We start from the raw sequence: 17,092 nt of genomic DNA on the forward strand, positions 1-17,092 counted from the left end.
GTCAAGCTGTGCTGTCAAATGTATACAATACAGCGTTAAAGGAGAACAAGACTGGGACCCGCAGGGAACGCGGCCGCGCTCCCCTCCCCCATCGCCCCCCAGCCCCCAAACCGTGGATGCGCTGCTGAAACCTCATTTCACTCCACTGTCATTATTATTATTATTATCATCGTTATTTATAATAAGACACGAGGGGAGGGGAGAAAAAACTCCTCGCTAAGAGCAAAGGACGCGTCCACGTGAAGCACGGTGCTGCGGAGAGGAAATGGAGAAGCCCTTGCAGAGATCACACTGATTGTCTCATCGTTTCGCCGTCGCGCTGAGCAACGGGGGGCAACGCGCGGCGCGGACAGAAGGCAGAAGAGATCGGGTTTGGAAAAAGAAACTGACAAACACAACCACACCGGGAAAAGAATCGAAAGGAGAGAAGGAAAAGCAGCTCTGTGTGCTCTAAGGAATTCTCTCGCCCTGGGTACAGGAAAAGCTGCGACCGACACGCAGCGGCCAGCCGGCATCTGTGGCCGGAGCTCCGCCACCACCCCACGGCCGGGGCTCCGTGGCCACGCGGTGCCGGACTCTGGACCCCTTCTCCCACCCCACGGAAAGGCGAGGAGCCGGGAGATGAAGGACGCGGCCAGCGCGGCTCGGCGGCCATGTAAACAAATCTCTTTTTTTTCCAGTTCTTCTCTGCAGAACACTGAAAAGGATCTTCAAAAAGGACCTTATAATTCAAGTTTTGTGAGCTCTGGTTCCCAACTGAGGTATTCGGTGCAGAAAGGTTAACACTTTCCTTCAAGCTGGAGGACGGGGGGAGCGGGGAGCCCCGAGCTGGGGGCAGAGAAGCCAAGGAGCACAGCCTGCGCCGGGGCAGCAGGAGCATCGCCGGGACGCCCCTGGGTGACACAAAGCGCTCGGCAGACGAAGGCCAGGGCTGCCGCTGCTCCCTATTTGGTTCTGAGGGCTTTGGTAAAAGAAAGCCGCAGAGCAGCAGGCGCTGCCCGGGACGGCCGGCACCAACGCGACAGAGAGCCTCCAACTTCCAGCAGGCAGCGAGACACAAAGACGCCGCTTCGGGTACAGAAACGCTTTCCTTCCTACGCTGTGCAGAACCGAGAGGCACCGCAGGAGAGGGAGGGATGGGCTGGGAGGAGCAGAACCGAGCAGAACCGAGCAGGACTGAGCAGGACCGAGCAGAACTGAGCAGGACCGAGCAGGACTGAGCAGAACCTGAGCAGGACTGAGCAGAACCTGAGCAGGACTGAGCAGAACCTGAGCAGACTGAGCAGAACTGAGCAGAACCGAGCAGAACCGAGCAGGACTGAGCAAAACCTGAGCAGAACCGAGCAGAACCGAGCAGAACCAAGCAGAACCGAGCAGACTGAGCAGAACTGAGCAGAACTGAGCAGGACTGAGCAGAACCTGAACAGAACTGAGCAGGACTGAGCAGAACCTGAACAGAACTGAGCAGAACCGAGCAGAACCGAGCAGGACTGAGCAGAACCTGAACAGAACTGAGCAGGACTGAGCAGAACCTGAGCAGAACCGAGCAGGACTGAGCAGGACTGAGCAGGACTGAGCAGAACCGAGCAGGACTGAGCAGAACCTGAGCAGAACCGAGCAGAACCGAGCAGGACTGAGCAGAACTGAGCAGGACTGAGCAGGACTGAGCAGAACTGAGCAGGACTGAGCAGGACCTGAGAGGGCCACAAAGCAGCTGTAAACAGGCCCTGAGCCGGACATGAACAGAGCACAGCCAGGCCCTGAGCAGGCTGCAAGCAAGCCATGAGCAGGACACGAGCAGCCCTGAACACAACATGGGCAGAATCCAAGCAGGCCACGAGCAGGAACCAAGCGGGCTGCAAGCAAGCCATGAACGGGCCAAGAACAGGACGTGAGCAGGACATGAAGTGGCCACAAACAGGCCCCGAACAGACCGCAAGCAGGCTGCAAGCAGCCACAAACGGGTCACGAGCAGGACGTGCGCAGGGCCCAAACAGCGAGCAAGCAGGCCATAGCAGGCTGTGAGCAGGCCATGAACAGGAACCAAGCAGGCCACAAGCAGCCAGCAAGCAGGCCACGAGCTGCAGCTCTCCCAGGCCCTGCTCTCGCCCCAGGCCTCCCCCAGCCCAGGCGGTGACAAAGTCAGCAGCAGACGCCGACCGCGGGCGGCCTCCCCTCAGCCCTTCCCTTCCTCACTGCCCGTCTTTGGCTTTGCACAGACTCGTGATATGGAGCAAAGAGTATCGGCTTTGCACGTGATACTGTTACAGTAATTCGGAAAGAAAAAACAAAACAAAACAAAAAACTCAACAGTGCAACGTTTCTCGAATGCTTCACACCTGCATTATAAATATGATCTCTAAAATTAGAAAAGAAAACCCGAAACAACAAAAAAAACCCAACGATCTTACATACACGCATGCTAATAAAACCTGCTAACGTGCTGCGTTAGAAAAATAAATACAGACCTATCAGGGTTGTGAATAAGGACTCTGAAGTGCATTTTCTTCCTTGTTTAAAGGCTAAAAGTTTCAGATTTTTTTTTCGATTTTTGTTGTTTTTTTTTTTAAAGGTAAATGCTCGTTTCTTTATAAATAATCTTTTTCTTTTCTTTAAAAAAAAAAAAAACAAAAAAAAAACAAACACTGACTCTCGCATGGGAACGGCCATGCAACACAGAGAACGAAAACTCCAAAAAGAATCAAAGAATCGTCTCTTAGGATCCAACATTTTGTCAAGAGGGAAAAAAAAAACAAAACCAAAAACAAAACCAAAAACAGAAAACCAACAGAATCCCTAAAGTGCCTGGTGTGGGGAGCGAGGTTCCAGCAGCGCGTCCGCAGCACGCAGACCGCAGAGCCGGGCAGCAGCACCCGTTTTTGCATAAAAATGACAGCTGCCAAAAGGGTATTTTAGTGTCCCAGGTACAGTAGATCTTGATTCAAGTGTCTGTATTGGAATCGAAGGATGAGCAGAGAGAAGTGACTCGAGAGGAGCGTTACAGTGGCACTTGGCCAGGAGCCAGCACCCACACCCCAGCGGCTGCGAGACCACCCCGATCCCAACCCCACACCAAGAGTTCAGGCTTCCCCGTTCCGGCTTGCAGACAGCGTGGGGACACCAACGGAACCGATTTCGACCCACCCCCAAAAGCTGGGAGCCAAATTCTCTTCCCGTCAGCAGCCTGACGGATGGTCCCAATCAGCTGCTTTTTTTTTTTTGGACGAATTGAGTTTTTCTCATTTTGGTTCTCTGTGGCCACGCAGCCCAAGAGAAGTGGGGGATGCCAGAGGAGCGTGGCTCGGTGCTCAGGGCAGCCCTGCCAGCACCGCCAGCTCCTCGTTACAGCAATTAGCAGCGCAAGCACCACGCTGGTGCTGCAGCAAGAAGAAGAAGCGTTGAACTCTTGGTCTACTCGGCCATGCTGGAAGGCCCGCCCAGTCTTGTTCTCCTTTAAAGTGCCCTATATTTATAGAATTTCTAAATAAATATAATAAGATATTAGGTCACCCATAGTTTAAGCTACTCCGAGTAACAGCCGTCTAAGCCGATGGCGCTGTGCCGGTCCTTGCCGTAGGGGCAGGAGCTGCCGTTGGGCAGAGACCCGCAGGCCGCGGTTTTGGCTGCAATGCCGCAGTTCTTGAGGAGGTTGAAGCTGAAAGAGCTGATGGCGTCTTTAGGTGGGAAAGGCTTCATGGTGGAGAGGATAAGTGCCAGGCAGTCGGCGACGTCTTTGTTGGGGGCGCACGCCAAGGCTGGGGTATGACCTAGGACAGAGCCGGAGGTGAGGGGGCTGCTCTCCAGGACCCCCGGCACGGGCTGAAGGGAAGGAGGGGGAGGGAAAGACTTTTGCTTTCCGACTCCAGGTCGCTCCGTGCCCTGCAAGGGGCAGCTTTCATCCCGCTCCTGTCTCAAAGGACCCTGCTTGCGGGCACCAGTGATCCCTGCCGTTTCTGAAACTGCTTCGAAGCGTGCCGGGATCAGCGGGAGTGAAATACAAAAGCCTCAGAAGCCCCGGCAGCGGGGCAGACCTAATGATATTGTTCCCAACTTAAAGGTGTTCCAGCAGAGCAAAAACTGCTGGGATAAACAGCTTCTGGTGGCAGCACCCAGCTTCTGCCAACTTGCAAGTGAGTCAATGGCTTCTCAACAGCTCAGGCTGGCACCAAGCGAGCCCAGGAGGTACATGAAATAAAAAGCCCGGAAGATGCATGAGGTTAAGAGACACGCATCTGAAACCCCCCTGGGACCTGGGAATGCTTCTGCAGGGGGTGACGGGGCGTCAGCATCTTCACCCTGACTGAGCGCACGCAGCTCTCACGCAGAAGGGGTGGGAAAATCCCAACGCCACCAACCGCCTCCCCACCAGCCCCCGAGCCCCACACAGGGCCGCCCGTGAGCAACACGCACCTTCTTCATCCACAGCCAGCACGGTGGCACCTCTGCTGAGCAGGGCCTGGACCACGGTGGCCAGCCCATTCCGTGCAGCGATGTGGAGCGGCCTGGGGAGGGGAGGGAGCGGTCAGGTGCAGGCAATGCAGCAACCCGGCCCTGGGCAGCAGGACCGCCCTCCCCCAGCAGTGCACGCGCTGGAATTCGTGCGGGCATTGAGGCTGAGCACTCACTGCACGCACCAAACGAGTGCATCTCCTTCCACCATCCTCTTTTCTCTTTCTCCTCTCAGCCAGGCCTCACCGCCCCCCAGGAAAGCCCTGATTTCCAACCCCCGCCACCTCCTGGTGCCAGCTGTCCAAATACTCACATCTGCAGAGCACTGTTACTTGCATTGATAAGGCCAAGGTCTTGGGTTTCTCCCAGGATCAACAAGGCACACTTTTCATGACCCTGTAAAGGAGAACGAAGTGTTTATAGCACACAGGCAGCAAATGCAGCCAACGGGAGCTGGGTGCTGTCAAAGCACAAAGCAATCCCCTGGGATTCAGAGACATTCCCTAAACACATCCTTCTGGAACAGCTCACCACTTCAGAAGGGTCTGCAAAGAGAGCTGCTGTTTCCTAACTCCCTTCCCTGCAATGTCTCTGGGCTCTGGCTCCCTACCTTGCTGCAGGCCAGGTGAAGAGCTGTGTTCTTGTTGACATCCAGCACAGTTATATTTGCTTTTGCTTGGTACAGCAGGAACTCTGAAACGAGGAGGGACAGCTGTCACGAGAAAGCGAAGCTCAGACCATGGCAGTGGGGGGAGCAGCCACATGCTGAGGGGCAGGAGTGGCACAGCCTGGCTCCAAAGGACCCCAGAGGAGGCAGAGGGCTCTCGCAACCCATGCTGGGGAAAGCAGCTGTGTCGGTGCGGCTGACAGCCCCAGGAAAAGCTGAAAGCACTGCAGTCCCCGAGCAGCAAACGCCTCCACTCCCCCAGGGAGGTCCCAGGCACCGCTGCAGGACATGGACAGTGTGGTGGCAGCCCTCTGCCAACTGGCCGTGCCTGGGGAAGGGGTGGCTGCCGACCACGTACCAACCGCTGCAGTGTGCCCGTTCTCAGAGGCTATCATGAGGGGAGTCCTCCCCAGTTTGTCAGTCGTGTCCACCTCGGCTTGGTGGCGCAGAAGCAGCTGTAAACCATGGATGTTGTCTGCAAAGGCAGCAGCGTGAAGGGGTGTCCTGGGAAGAGGAGAGCTCAGGTAAAGAGAAGGGCATAGGATGCACCACAGCAAGACTGCCTAGGCCTGAAGACACGCCTGGGGACATCAGAGTTGGAACTCGATGATCTTAATGGTCCCTCTTCCAACCCAGACCATTCTATGATTCTACGATTTCACGCCAGGGGAAGAGCAGAAGCAGCAGAATTGCTTTTCTCCACTGGGTGCAGCCATTCCCTCCCACAGCCACCCCAACAAGCTTCCCCCATGCAGACCCTAAGGTCAGGTAGCACTGCTGCCACTCTCCTGGTGGGAACCTCACGGCCACAGCAAAAAGGAAGAGCTGCAGGAGTCACAGCCACCACTCAGCAGCACCACAGAGAGCAACGCCTGTGCTCACCTTCCTTTGGCATCTCTGCTATTAACAATCTTGGCACCTAATGCTTCCACCAGCATTTCAGCAGTGCTGTCCTGGTTGTTAATTCTGCAGTGGGGACAAGAAGGAAAGTTAGAACGAGACTCAGTGGCATTAGTATGGCTGCAACAGGAATGAGGAGCAGGCTCCTGAGGCTCAAGAGCCAACAGCAGCTAGTCTGGAGTTGCTTAGAGTAAAACACCCTTTATCTTTTTTGATGACAGTCAAGGAATCACAACACCATCTCACAGAACTGCTTTGCTCATCCCTCTGCTGTCAGCTTTCCAGGGGCTGACCCTCCCACCTCGGCAGCTCCACCAAGCTGGCACGTGGACCTCATGCACGCAGCCAACAAGACAGATGCCCTGCAGCCCCCAGAAGCCCTCCCATGGTCTGGCAGCAGCCTCTCTGCCACAGGGGAGCTGGGACAAAAGGGTTGTATAACCCTGAGCTGTTACTGCCACCCAGAGAGGAGCCCTTGGCAAGCAGGACAGCGTTTGGAGCTCCATCTGCAGGCTCCAGCCGCCCTGGCCCTGTACTCCTCTCCCTGTCACCTGTGAGAAGAACCCGGGGCAGTCCCGACACCACTTACACTGCACAGTGCAATGGAGTAAAGGGGTTTCCTTCTAAGTATGCAAACGGATTGTGTTCAAGTAACAATTCAAGACAATCTTCATGCCCTGTGAGGAGAGAGAGACATAAGGCCATCAGCACCCAGTCAGAGCAGAGGTGGGATGGGGCCCAGCCCCGGTTCTTACCACTGTACGAAGCCCAGTGCATTGGTGAGTAACCGCTGTAGTCCACCACAGAGTCCAGAGGGTCAGTAGAGAGGGCTGCCTGCAGCAAGGTCCTCAGGATTTCTAAGTGCCCACACGCCGATGCAAAGTGGATCGGGGTCCGGCCTTTGAAATCCCGACACAGAACGAAGGCATCGTGGTCCAGCAGAGCAGCCAGGCAGTCCTCACAGCCCGTTACAGCCTGTGCCAGAAGAGAGGACGAGGTCAGACCTCCTCCTTTCACCATCTAACAACAGAGCTATCCCCTTCTCCCACAGTTTCCTTCTCAAACGCTGCGTTTTAGAAGAGGAATTGGGCTATTTCACCGAGGACTCTTGTGGCAATAGGAACCACTTGCTTGTCCTCCAAGCAGCCCCCGTGCAGGAGGCATGAGAGCAGAAGCTGCAGGGCTCCAGGCACCCCCAGAGATGCACTCACCCCCCGATGCAGAGCGGTCCTTCCTCTCTTGTCGGCTGCGTCAGCTGTGGATCCCTTCTCCAGGAGGAGGTGGACGCAGTCGACGTGGCCGTTCATGATCGCCAGCATCAGTGGGGTTCTGTGGGGAGGAGGGGGCTTGGCATCGTGCTGGGCTCAAGCGCTGCCTGAATCCTAACCCACCGCCCTGAGACACAGCCCCAGAGAAACACGCAGGCAAACTCACTGGCCGTGGATGTCCATGACATCGGTGATGTCTGCCCGCTCCCCGCTGTCTATCAGGAGGTGCAGGGAATCAGTATTCCCGTTGGCAGCTGGAGACAGCAAAGGAAAGGAGTTACAAACCCGCACTGATGAGTCCCTCCTTCCAGCTGCCACCACACACCAGAGGTGCAGGCTGTTGCTCAGCAGCCAGGCACCCGTGGCTGAGCAAACTCATTACACGGTTGCTAGGCTACAGGGCTGATCAGTACATGCACAGGCTGAGCTGGAAACACGTGTGTGCAGAAGCTGCTGCTGGGCAACTGGGCCCTCAGCTTCTCCAGGTGTGGCACCGCGCCGGTCCCATCCTGACCACAGGCATCGCCCTAAGCCACAGCCCTTTCCCCTTCCCTGGCAAGCAGCTGGGAAATGGGTAAAGGAGCATCCCCCTCGCAGCCCCCAGCCTCATTACCTGCAGCGTGGAGAGGGGTCCACTTCCTCTTCCTCTCCTTCACCAGGGCAGATGCGCCGTGGCTGGTGAGCACCTCCACGCACTCGGTGGAGCCTCTCTCCGTGGCGAGGTACAGGGCCGTCCGCCCCTTGTGGTCCCGCACATCCAGGTTCACGAGGGTTTCAGCAAGTGTCTTCAGGGCTTCACAGTGACCATTATAGGCCTGAGGACAGAGCAGCTGATGTCAAAGCAGCGTCCAGAGGCTGCAGCCTGGAGATCCAACACAGGGATGGTTCTGCTGCCCTCCGCTTGCACTCCCACCCCCCCTCCCCCCACCCACACGCAGATGAAGTGGCCACGAAACAAAAAAGCAAGGAGCCTCAAATGCAAATCAAAGGGACTTCGAGCCGCGGCCTGTGGGAAAAGCCAGCTCCTGGGCTGCTGCCTTCCTTCCTGCTTTGCCCCACGCAGCTCTTTGGCCAATGTGGTGGCCCAGCCCACGCTGCTGGGGAGCAGCAGCTCTCGAGGGCACAGCGAACCCCAGCACAGAGCCAAGTGCCCTCTGCCACCCTGGGGCTGGGCCAGCCGTACTTACAGCTAAGTGCAAAGGGCTGACTGGAATGGTGCTTTCCACATCCTCCAGGCAGTTAAAAGACATTTCCAGAAGCTGCGACAGCAAAAACACAAACCAGTAAGTGCCCCCTGAAAACACTCCATCATGGAGGGCTTCAACCCACACCCTATCTACCAGGCAAAAACAAAACCAACTCATCTGCTCTAGAATGATCTGAATTTCAGGATAGAACCTTCCTTAACCTCACCCAGGCCCAAGTTCTTCTTCCGTGGTACCATCAGCACAATGGCTCGCCGAGAATCCCTGTGGAATTTAATCAAACCCGCTTCCCTTCCTTCTGGACAAATGCTGGCACTGCAGTGCTTACAATGCATACAACTGGACACTGCAAGGCTCCAGGGCTCCTCGTGGGGGCCTCCCCCATCCCCTGCAGCACACAAGGCTTTGCTTTACTCACCAGTTCAAGGTTCTGCCTGTTGCCATATGCAGCTGCATAGTGGACAGCAGTATATCCCTGCTTGTCCCGGAGGGATGGGTCAGCACCATTATCCAGCAAGAACTCTAAACAACTGCAGCAAGACAGAGAAAGGGAGATCAGGAGAACAGTGAGAGTAGAGAAGCATGCACAGGAAGGAACCTCCTGCTTGATCTGAGAGCAGTTGCTGTATGAAACCCTGCTGGACAAGGAGTGCATGCAGACACCCTGGGGATCAGGGTTGATGGCCAAGGTTTGCTCAAGAACCAAACCAGCAGGTGTTTCCTCATTGCAGCTCAGCTCAGAGTAAGCAGGAGTGAGATACAGCCCTGGGAAGGGGTGAACAACAACCAACGTCCAGAGGGGCTGCATCGACTCACAAGAATGCCTCCTTCATCCTGGACTCCTTCAGTGGCTCCTCATCAGTGTCATGGCTGTTTCCTGAATGAGTCTCTGCTCTGAAAGGTCAGAAGCTCCCATCAGTTTGCTGACCTCCATGAGGCAGCCCCTCCTCACAAGACACCGCCTGGGGAGGTGGCCAGGGCACAGCAGAGCATCCCCCCTCTCAGGGCACACGCTCACCTCCTGTACGTGTCCGAAGCAGCAGCATAGTGTAAGGGGGTACAGCCTTTACAGTCAGCCTCGTTAATACTGGCTCCTGCAGTGACCAGTGTCACTGTACACTGATAGCTGCCGTTGGCAGCTGCGTAGTGCAGCGGAGTCCTGGGGAGGGGAAAGGAGAAAGGGCTGAGGAGCACTGATTGTCACAGAGAAACCTGTGGGGCATCAGCAGGACCCAGGGAGATGCCCACAGCAGCTGCTGAGCTGCACCTCACTTTTGGGCAGCTGTTCCATTTAAAGAGCCAGAGCCAGACTCCTCAGGGAGACATGGGGTTAAAGAAGCAGCGTATGCAGGGCACTAGATCCAAAAGCCTCCCTGGAGGCAGTGTTTTCCCTTCTGATACCAAGCCCAAGCGACCAGCCTGCCCAGATTCAGCTGGCATCACCTCCTAAACCCCAGCTCAGCCCTACACTACTGCTGTGAGGCTGTAAAGACCACACGCAGACCTGGGAAAAGCCCAGCCCAAACCCAGCTGCTGCAGAGGAATCACCTTTGCAATGCCCACAGCATGCTTACCTTCCGAATTTATCTCTCCTCCTCAAGTCAGCACCGCTGCTCAACAGCAAATTAAGACATTCAACGTTCCTACAGGAGGTAGGGAGACGAGTTAGACACAGATGAGAAGGGAACACAGCAGGAGCGCTAACTCCTCCTAGTTGCAGACAAGGCAGCTACACTTCTCACCCACACAGCCTGGCTGTGCGGAGCTCAATGCAGCCTGTCATCTCCAGCCATGGCTGGATGCTGCTCGTACAAAGCCCTCTAGTGAAATCACCCCCTTCTGCCTCCTGCATTGCCAGTGCTGTCCTGCACCGCACGGTGAAACTGAACGAGGCATTCACACGGCCAGCTAAGCCTGCAGCTCTTCTGGCATCAGACTGCGAACCCTTCCCCAGTCACAGCCCAGTGAGCATTTCAGCTCCACGTTAAATAAAGGTGAACAGTCCCAAGGCGCAGAGGCTGGGATGAATCAGAATCAACAACACCACACGGCCCAGAGGCGTCTCTCTCTATTCCTGGCTCTGAACATACATCCCTACTGCCTGCCAGAGCCGGGCACAGCACCCAGGGGCAGGCAGTGCTCAGCTCACCCTCCAGAAGCAGCAGCGTGGAGGCAAGTCCTCCCAAGGTTGTCAGGTGTGTTGATATCAAAGCCTGCAGACAGCACGTGCTCATTGCTCAGCGAGGAGACGATGCTGTACAACTGACCTACAGGGCAGAGTGCAGGGAGTCAGGGCAGTGCAGGTCTCACCCTGATGCCCCCACAGGCAGGGACAGCCGAGCCGCTCACCTGAGGAAAGTAGCTTACGACAACAGTCTGAAAATCCAAAGAGAACAGCTAAGTGCAGAGGGAACATGTCGTGGATCCCACGCCTGCCAGGAGAGGGGACGGGGTCAGCGTGGGCCACCCGCGCATCCTCCAGCCCAAGGACGCAGAGGGGAGGAAGAGATGTTCCTTACCTTGCAGTGTCAGCACCATTCGTCATCAAAGTACTAATTAGCAGCTCATGGCCATATCTAGCAGCAACGTGGAGGGGAGTATTGCCGTATTTGTCAGCACAGTCAATCTCACTGCCTGGAAAGGGAAAGCCAAGCGTTACCAGTGGATCTCTGCACTCTAATCCCAGGAAGCAACCTTGATCTGAAAGAGGCTCAGACTGTGCTGGGAGTGATGAACACGAGGCCCAGGCTGTTCTGATGGCTGCGTCCCATCTCAGGGACACGGCTGATAACTCGAGCCCATTCTGTATCCTGCAGGACAGCTGCAAGCCGCTGTCTGTGCTGGGAGCCCACCTGCCAGCCCGGGGCATTAAATTTCCCCTTGTTCCCCAGGAAGGGATGCGCTCAGCCCCCAGGTCTCTGGCTGAACCCCTGGGGTGCTGCCAAGCCTGCTGGCCTCCCATAGGAATATTGTCTTTCAGCCTGGTCGCAGCAGCAGGCCTTTGGCTTTAGCTGCTCTGACCTGGCTGGAATTTCAGTGCTCTGTTCTGCACTCACTGCCCTTAGGAGCTCGTGTGCCCTCCACTGCCCCAGTCAGCACAGGGCAGCAGCCCCATGAGACAGCAGTGAATCTGAGCGATCACTGGAGACCAGGGAGACCCTGGAGGAGGCACTGAGCAGCACAGCAGAAAGGTGGGGTAACCCAGAAAGCAGCAGCCACTCACCATTCTGAATGAGGATCTGCGAACGCGTGAACCGCCCGTGGATGGCAGCCATGTGCAAGGGGCTCTTCCCTTCCTTACTCTGCAGGGAGCAGAAGCGAGGTCACATCAGGCTCCCGCCACCACCCCAAGCTCCCCCCGGGGCAGCGGACCCCCCCATCCCCAACCCAGGGCTCAGCCCCTCAGCACCAGACCTGAAAGTTGACGTCGGCCCCGTTGTTGACGAGGAGCTCTAGGCACAGGGCCCCGTTGGTGGAGACAGCAGCAAAGTGCAGAGGGGTGAAGCCCTTCTCGTTAGGCTGATTGACGTTGGCGCCGTAATTAACCAGTTCATTGGCCACGGCATCTTGGCCCATGTAACAGGCGATGTGAAGTGCAGTGTTACCGAAGGAATTTGGTTCATCGATCTGCGGGAACAGCAAACCCAGAGGATTTGGGGGTTGAGAAGGAAAAAAAGGGGGTTGAGAAGGATGAAAAGGGCAGCCACAAAGCAGCCCACCTCCCAGCCTCCCCAGCTCCCAGACCCCTGGCTGTGGGCTCCTCACCTCCACGCCCAGCCGCAGCAGGTGACGCACAACTTCGATCTGCCCGCTGGCTGCCGCCGTGTGCAGCAGGGTGTAGCCCTTCTTGTCCTTACACATCACGTCGGCTCCCCGGGCCACCAGCAGCTTCAAAACTTCCAAATGCCCTGTGGGAAGGAGAGAGGTGAGAACCGACGGGCACGCGGGCACTGCGGCCGCACACAGCGCTGCAAGGCGAATCCGGAGGCAACGGGGGAAACGAATCGAGGGCGACGTCTTCTGGGGCACCCACCCAGAAAAGCTGCCCAGTGGACGGGCTGGCGATCCTTCTTGTCACAAGTACTCAGGCTGGCCCCTTTACTTAACAGCAGGTTCACCATCTGGGTGGAGGAAAGCAGAGTGAGGGGCAAGGCTGCCGTTCCGTCCCATCCGCCCGGTGCTGCAGAGCAGCCCAGGTGCAGGAGAGGTGAGGAAGCGGCGCCCCATCACCCACCTCGAGGTGGCCGCTGTGCACGGCGTGGTGCAGCGCCGTGCGGCCCGTGCGGTCAGCGACATTGACAGTGCTCAGCAGGGGGATGATGGCCTCCACGCACTTGGTGGCCCGGTTGGCAGCAGCGACGTGCAGAGGCGTTTGCCAATACTTGTCGCGGGCATTGACGTCTGCCGAGTGCTTCAGGAGGAGGTGAAGTGCTTTCTGGCAGGAGCAGAGGAAAGGAGAGCTCCAGCTCGGCCCGCAGGCTCATCCCACCCGAGCACAGCCGTGAAATGCAGCTGCATGGGGGTACCGGCCTGGGAGAAACACATCTGAGCCACAGGATTTTACTGTCAGCGAGGGCTCATTTGTGGCTAAGGAGGCGCAGAGCACCCAGAAGGACAACAAACGGAACCCAGTGCCCTCATCCTATAGCGATTTCCCTCTTTTGCTGAGAGAGGCCGTGTGCTGCAGCCTCCATTCGCAGCACCTCCTGCCTTCTGGACACGCAGTGACTTTCCACACACGCTCACAGCCCACAGCAAACGCCTCTGGCAGAGCTTTACGCTCACGCGTTTCATCTCCTGCCTGCTGCCAATTAGACAATCCACGAAGCCAGCTGATGTGTGCTAACTTGCCCTGCGTGTCAGATTCAGAGCTGCGGATCCCTGGCTCCAACCAACACGGCAGCAACGTTTCTTGCTCTCAAGTAACTCAAAACAGGACAAAGTTAAGTGGGATGAAGTTAAGCCCACAAAAGCCAAACGTCAGGAAATCTTTCCAACAAGATCTCTTGGAATCGGCTCCAAAAAGGAGAGGGAGCCCCATTATCCGTCAAAGGAACATAAAGCTGGATTAACCAAAGCCCTTGGGAAGGGGGAAAAGGCAGGAGGGCAGCGTGGGGAAAACACACGTGCCAGCTCCTGAAGGACGGAGGGAACAGAAAGGATCTTCCCCAGCTCTCATTTTAAGCATCTGGATTACGAGGTCATCCTCTCCCCACTCCAACAAGAACACCCATCCGAGCCGCAGTCAGGCCAGGCAGAAGGAGAAGGAGAAGCATTCCTCCTCCCAGCAGCACGTACCTCATTGCGAGAAGCCGCAGCGCGGTGTAACGGAGTGAGCCAACCAGTGTCCTTCGCATTAACGTTAGCACCTGAGGAAGAACGAGAGCAGAGGTCAGGGAGCAGAGGTGACCAACTGCTGCCGTGGATGCTGTCACAGGGGGCTCCTGCAGGCACGAGCGCCGGCCCTGCTGCAAAAAGGGGCTGCGCTGAGCTTCAGGCGAGCGCAGAGCCCAGGAACAAGCCACATCCCTTGAAGGCTGTGCCAGCTCCCCACCGAGCCAAACAGCCACAGCAGAGCCCCAGAACGCAGCTCCCTCCTGGCTGGGTGCCCACCTCTGTTGGTTCAGCTCCACGTTGCTTCTCCGTCTGAACAAACCTCTTAGGATTACAGAACATTTCCTAATCTTTCCCTGGCTGCAATTCCATTGGCTTAATTACAGGGGTGTTTGGAGGGTGACCAACCCCTCCTGCTCTGCACCCCCGAGCGCAGAAGGGATCAGAACGATTCCCTCAAGGCAGCCCCAGTGCTGAGCAAAACGCCTGAGCCCTGGCCCTTACCTGACAGTATGAGGAGCTCGAGGATTGCAACATCTCCTATGTAGGCAGCAGCATGCAGAGGTGTTCGTCTTTCTTGGTCCTGAGCAGGGATGGAAGGAACTGCCGTCAGCTCTGAGAGCAGGGGACCACTCAGCACAGCCCCTCCTGCCCAGCACAGCACACGCAGATGGCTCAGGGCAGCAGTGGGGAAAGCCGCTCCAAACGAGCAGCCTCCCACCATGGGAGCCACAGGCAGCTCCTGCAGCCTGCTGCTGGAGGCCAGCGAGGCTTGCAAAGCCCCTCTCCAAGCCTTGGTTGGATTAGCTGAAGAAAAAACACCTTTCACTTCTGTTTGCTCAGGGCTGGGCCCTGCGGAGCCTCTGCCTCCAGGCACTCAGCTCAGGCGTTCCTCAGGGAAGTGCCACGTACCAAAGCTGGGAAACAAGCAGGGAGAAAGCTGGAAGAGCACAACTCGCTTCCAGTCCCACATTTTGTGTTGGGGGAGAAAAGTAATTGTTTTTCAGAGAGTTGAGGACTGGGAAATGGTGGCAAGTCTCATTTTTTGCAGCACGCTGAGCTGGCACGGCCAGGCAGGAGGATGTGAAAGCGAAACCCAGCTGTCAGGTCAGCAAACAAGCAACAACATCTCTAAACCTGCACACCAGAAGGAAATTACGCATCAACAATCGTGGTTTTATTCCCTCGGCAGCTGCACGAGAGCCCGGCAAAACAATCCCAACACTCACAGCGAGGACGAAGCGCTGCCCGGTCCCTGACCCAGGCAGGCACAGGGAGAAGCCCTCAGCCCTTCGGACCGTGCCACGACGTTCTGCCACAAGCAGCAGAGCAGGCAAGCACGTGCTACAGGGGCAGCACAGAGCCAAGCACCGCAGCCCCAGCAAGGTGGTGAAGCAGAACACAGCGGTGCTCGTGGCTCAGTGTTCGGGCTGGGAGCACAGTGACTGCTGAGCCAATGGTGTGTGCACCAAGAGGGGACCCATGGGGACGTCCCAGAGATGAGCAGCACCTTCCAGCATCCACCAGGCTCGCTCTGCTTTGCTAACCAGCTCCAACCTTCCTCCCTCCACTGGGAATAACCTCACAGTTGTGTTCTCGTCAAACTATTCTAGGTCAGCATCCCAAAGAAGTAAAAGGTGAAGCGGCAGCGTGGCAGAGCTGAGCCCCCATGGGAGCCCTCCCACGCAGCCCACCGCCTCCCAGCCACGCTCTGCGCCACGCAAGGCTTCAGGAAGAGCTTCAGGGAGGGATTGAGCCCCATCCTTCCACACACCCCATTTTACACCATGGACACCACGGGACAAAACACAGCAAACGGTGGCGAAATCCTGAAACCTTTTGGAGCCCCCAGCTCTGAGCTTCCTGCAGAGAGCCCACCCCAAACCCCTCCAGCAGCCCACGCCCCCCCGGCTGAAGGGCAGCGCTGCTGGGAAGCACAGCGGGAGCCGGGTTTGGGTCCAAGCTGCAGGCTGGGCAGCACTCACCAGTACATTGATATTCTCCTTCTGATTCAGCAGCGACCGCACTTCCTCTACATCGCGGTTGAAGATGGCTTGGACCAGAGGAGGCTGCAGAGAGAGGGATGGGTGGGAGGTGAAGGAGGGAGATGGGGCCCCATCCAGCACTGAAACCAGAGCAGGGTCTGCGTGAGGAGCAGGATGGGGTTCTGAGCAGCTCAACCAGCACCAGGGACCGATCTTAAAGCCAGCAGAGGCGGTTTTCATGGCACTGATATCGTTTAGCAACGGGAATTAATACATTTCTTTAAAACCAGCCAATTACTTCAGCAAAGGGAACCCAGCAACGATAGTTCTACAACTCTCCATTTCGGCTTTTGTGGGTGAAAGTCTTGTCTTCCTGAATAATTTTGCACTGAGGACACCATAAAATATTTTTATCTTTTGCCTCGACGACTTTGCCTCACAGGAAGCCCAGGAGTCATAATAGAATACTTTTATCACCAGCTGCAAGGACATCTTCCTTGGCTGCCACATATGCTGCTCTAACATGGCCTCACAAGCAATGGGAATTGCTTGGAAAAGGAAGAAGCCACTGAGGGGGCTCAGGAAAATGGGGAAGGAGAAGGTGGGCACTCGACCACCCTTCCTAGCACTGAGTTTGCCCAAAGGGACACGAGCACCTATGAGACTCCTTGGAAAAGAATGAACGCGCGTGCACATACAACGCAGATACATCTCAGCTGTTCAGATGTGGAACTGAACCCTGAGAGGGTGCTTGTTTGTCACGTCGCCTGTCTGTACTGCGGGGAAGAAAGGAGTGCTGCTTTCTAACACTGCATTGGGGTTACAGAGTTTTCTCTTGGATTCCGGATGACAACATGGATGGGTTTTGGATGGGGAACGCCCAGAGGATGGCCAGAAAAGCTCCCTGCTATGGAGCCCAGGCAGCGGTGCTGAGTGCAGGACGGTGAACCACAGGGTGCCCAAACTCAGCTCAGCGGGAGATCCCGGATTTATCACCGCTCTCCCATCCCTAAAAGTGGCACCGCACCCCATGCGTTTGGTGGGGCAGCAGCCACGGAGCTCAGCGCTCTGCGCCCAGCACTGCCGGCTCCCGCAGCATCCACCTGAAAGCCGTCAGAGCCGGGGAGCGCATCCCGGCTCGGCGGCAACGCGTGACTCATCCCGTCGGAATGCAGCGCGCTCGGCATCCCCTCGGCTCGACGTTAAAAAACACAGAAATAAAATAAAAACGGGCAAACGCTGGCAGATGGCACCGCGCTGCCGACACACCCACCGCCACCCGCG

General features: G+C 56.7%; 1 protein-coding gene across 1 annotated transcript; it reads right to left on the reverse strand.

Moving 5' to 3' along the window:
- Window positions 1-2,620: 2,620 nt before the first annotated feature.
- ANKRD52 (ankyrin repeat domain 52) lies at window positions 2,621-17,012 on the reverse strand. The gene is made up of 27 exons (XM_010727191.3): window positions 15,809-17,012; window positions 14,328-14,406; window positions 13,788-13,858; window positions 12,724-12,924; window positions 12,523-12,610; window positions 12,255-12,397; window positions 11,904-12,116; window positions 11,713-11,791; window positions 11,009-11,123; window positions 10,839-10,921; window positions 10,639-10,756; window positions 10,064-10,132; window positions 9,508-9,648; window positions 9,306-9,383; window positions 8,908-9,019; window positions 8,472-8,543; window positions 7,898-8,099; window positions 7,451-7,538; window positions 7,228-7,345; window positions 6,772-6,991; window positions 6,606-6,693; window positions 5,999-6,082; window positions 5,475-5,620; window positions 5,060-5,142; window positions 4,763-4,845; window positions 4,411-4,502; window positions 2,621-3,767 (listed from the first exon to the last, which is right to left on the reverse strand). Exons 1-27 carry the CDS (start codon window positions 16,046-16,048, stop codon window positions 3,523-3,525), a joined length of 3,351 nt encoding a protein of 1,116 aa, XP_010725493.1. The 5' UTR covers window positions 16,049-17,012; the 3' UTR covers window positions 2,621-3,522.
- Window positions 17,013-17,092: the final 80 nt, after the last annotated feature.

The sequence above is a fragment of the Meleagris gallopavo genome, unplaced genomic scaffold, assembly GCF_000146605.3.
Source record: "Meleagris gallopavo isolate NT-WF06-2002-E0010 breed Aviagen turkey brand Nicholas breeding stock unplaced genomic scaffold, Turkey_5.1 ChrUn_random_7180001874504, whole genome shotgun sequence".
In the NCBI taxonomy this organism is placed as follows: Eukaryota; Metazoa; Chordata; class Aves; order Galliformes; family Phasianidae; genus Meleagris; species Meleagris gallopavo.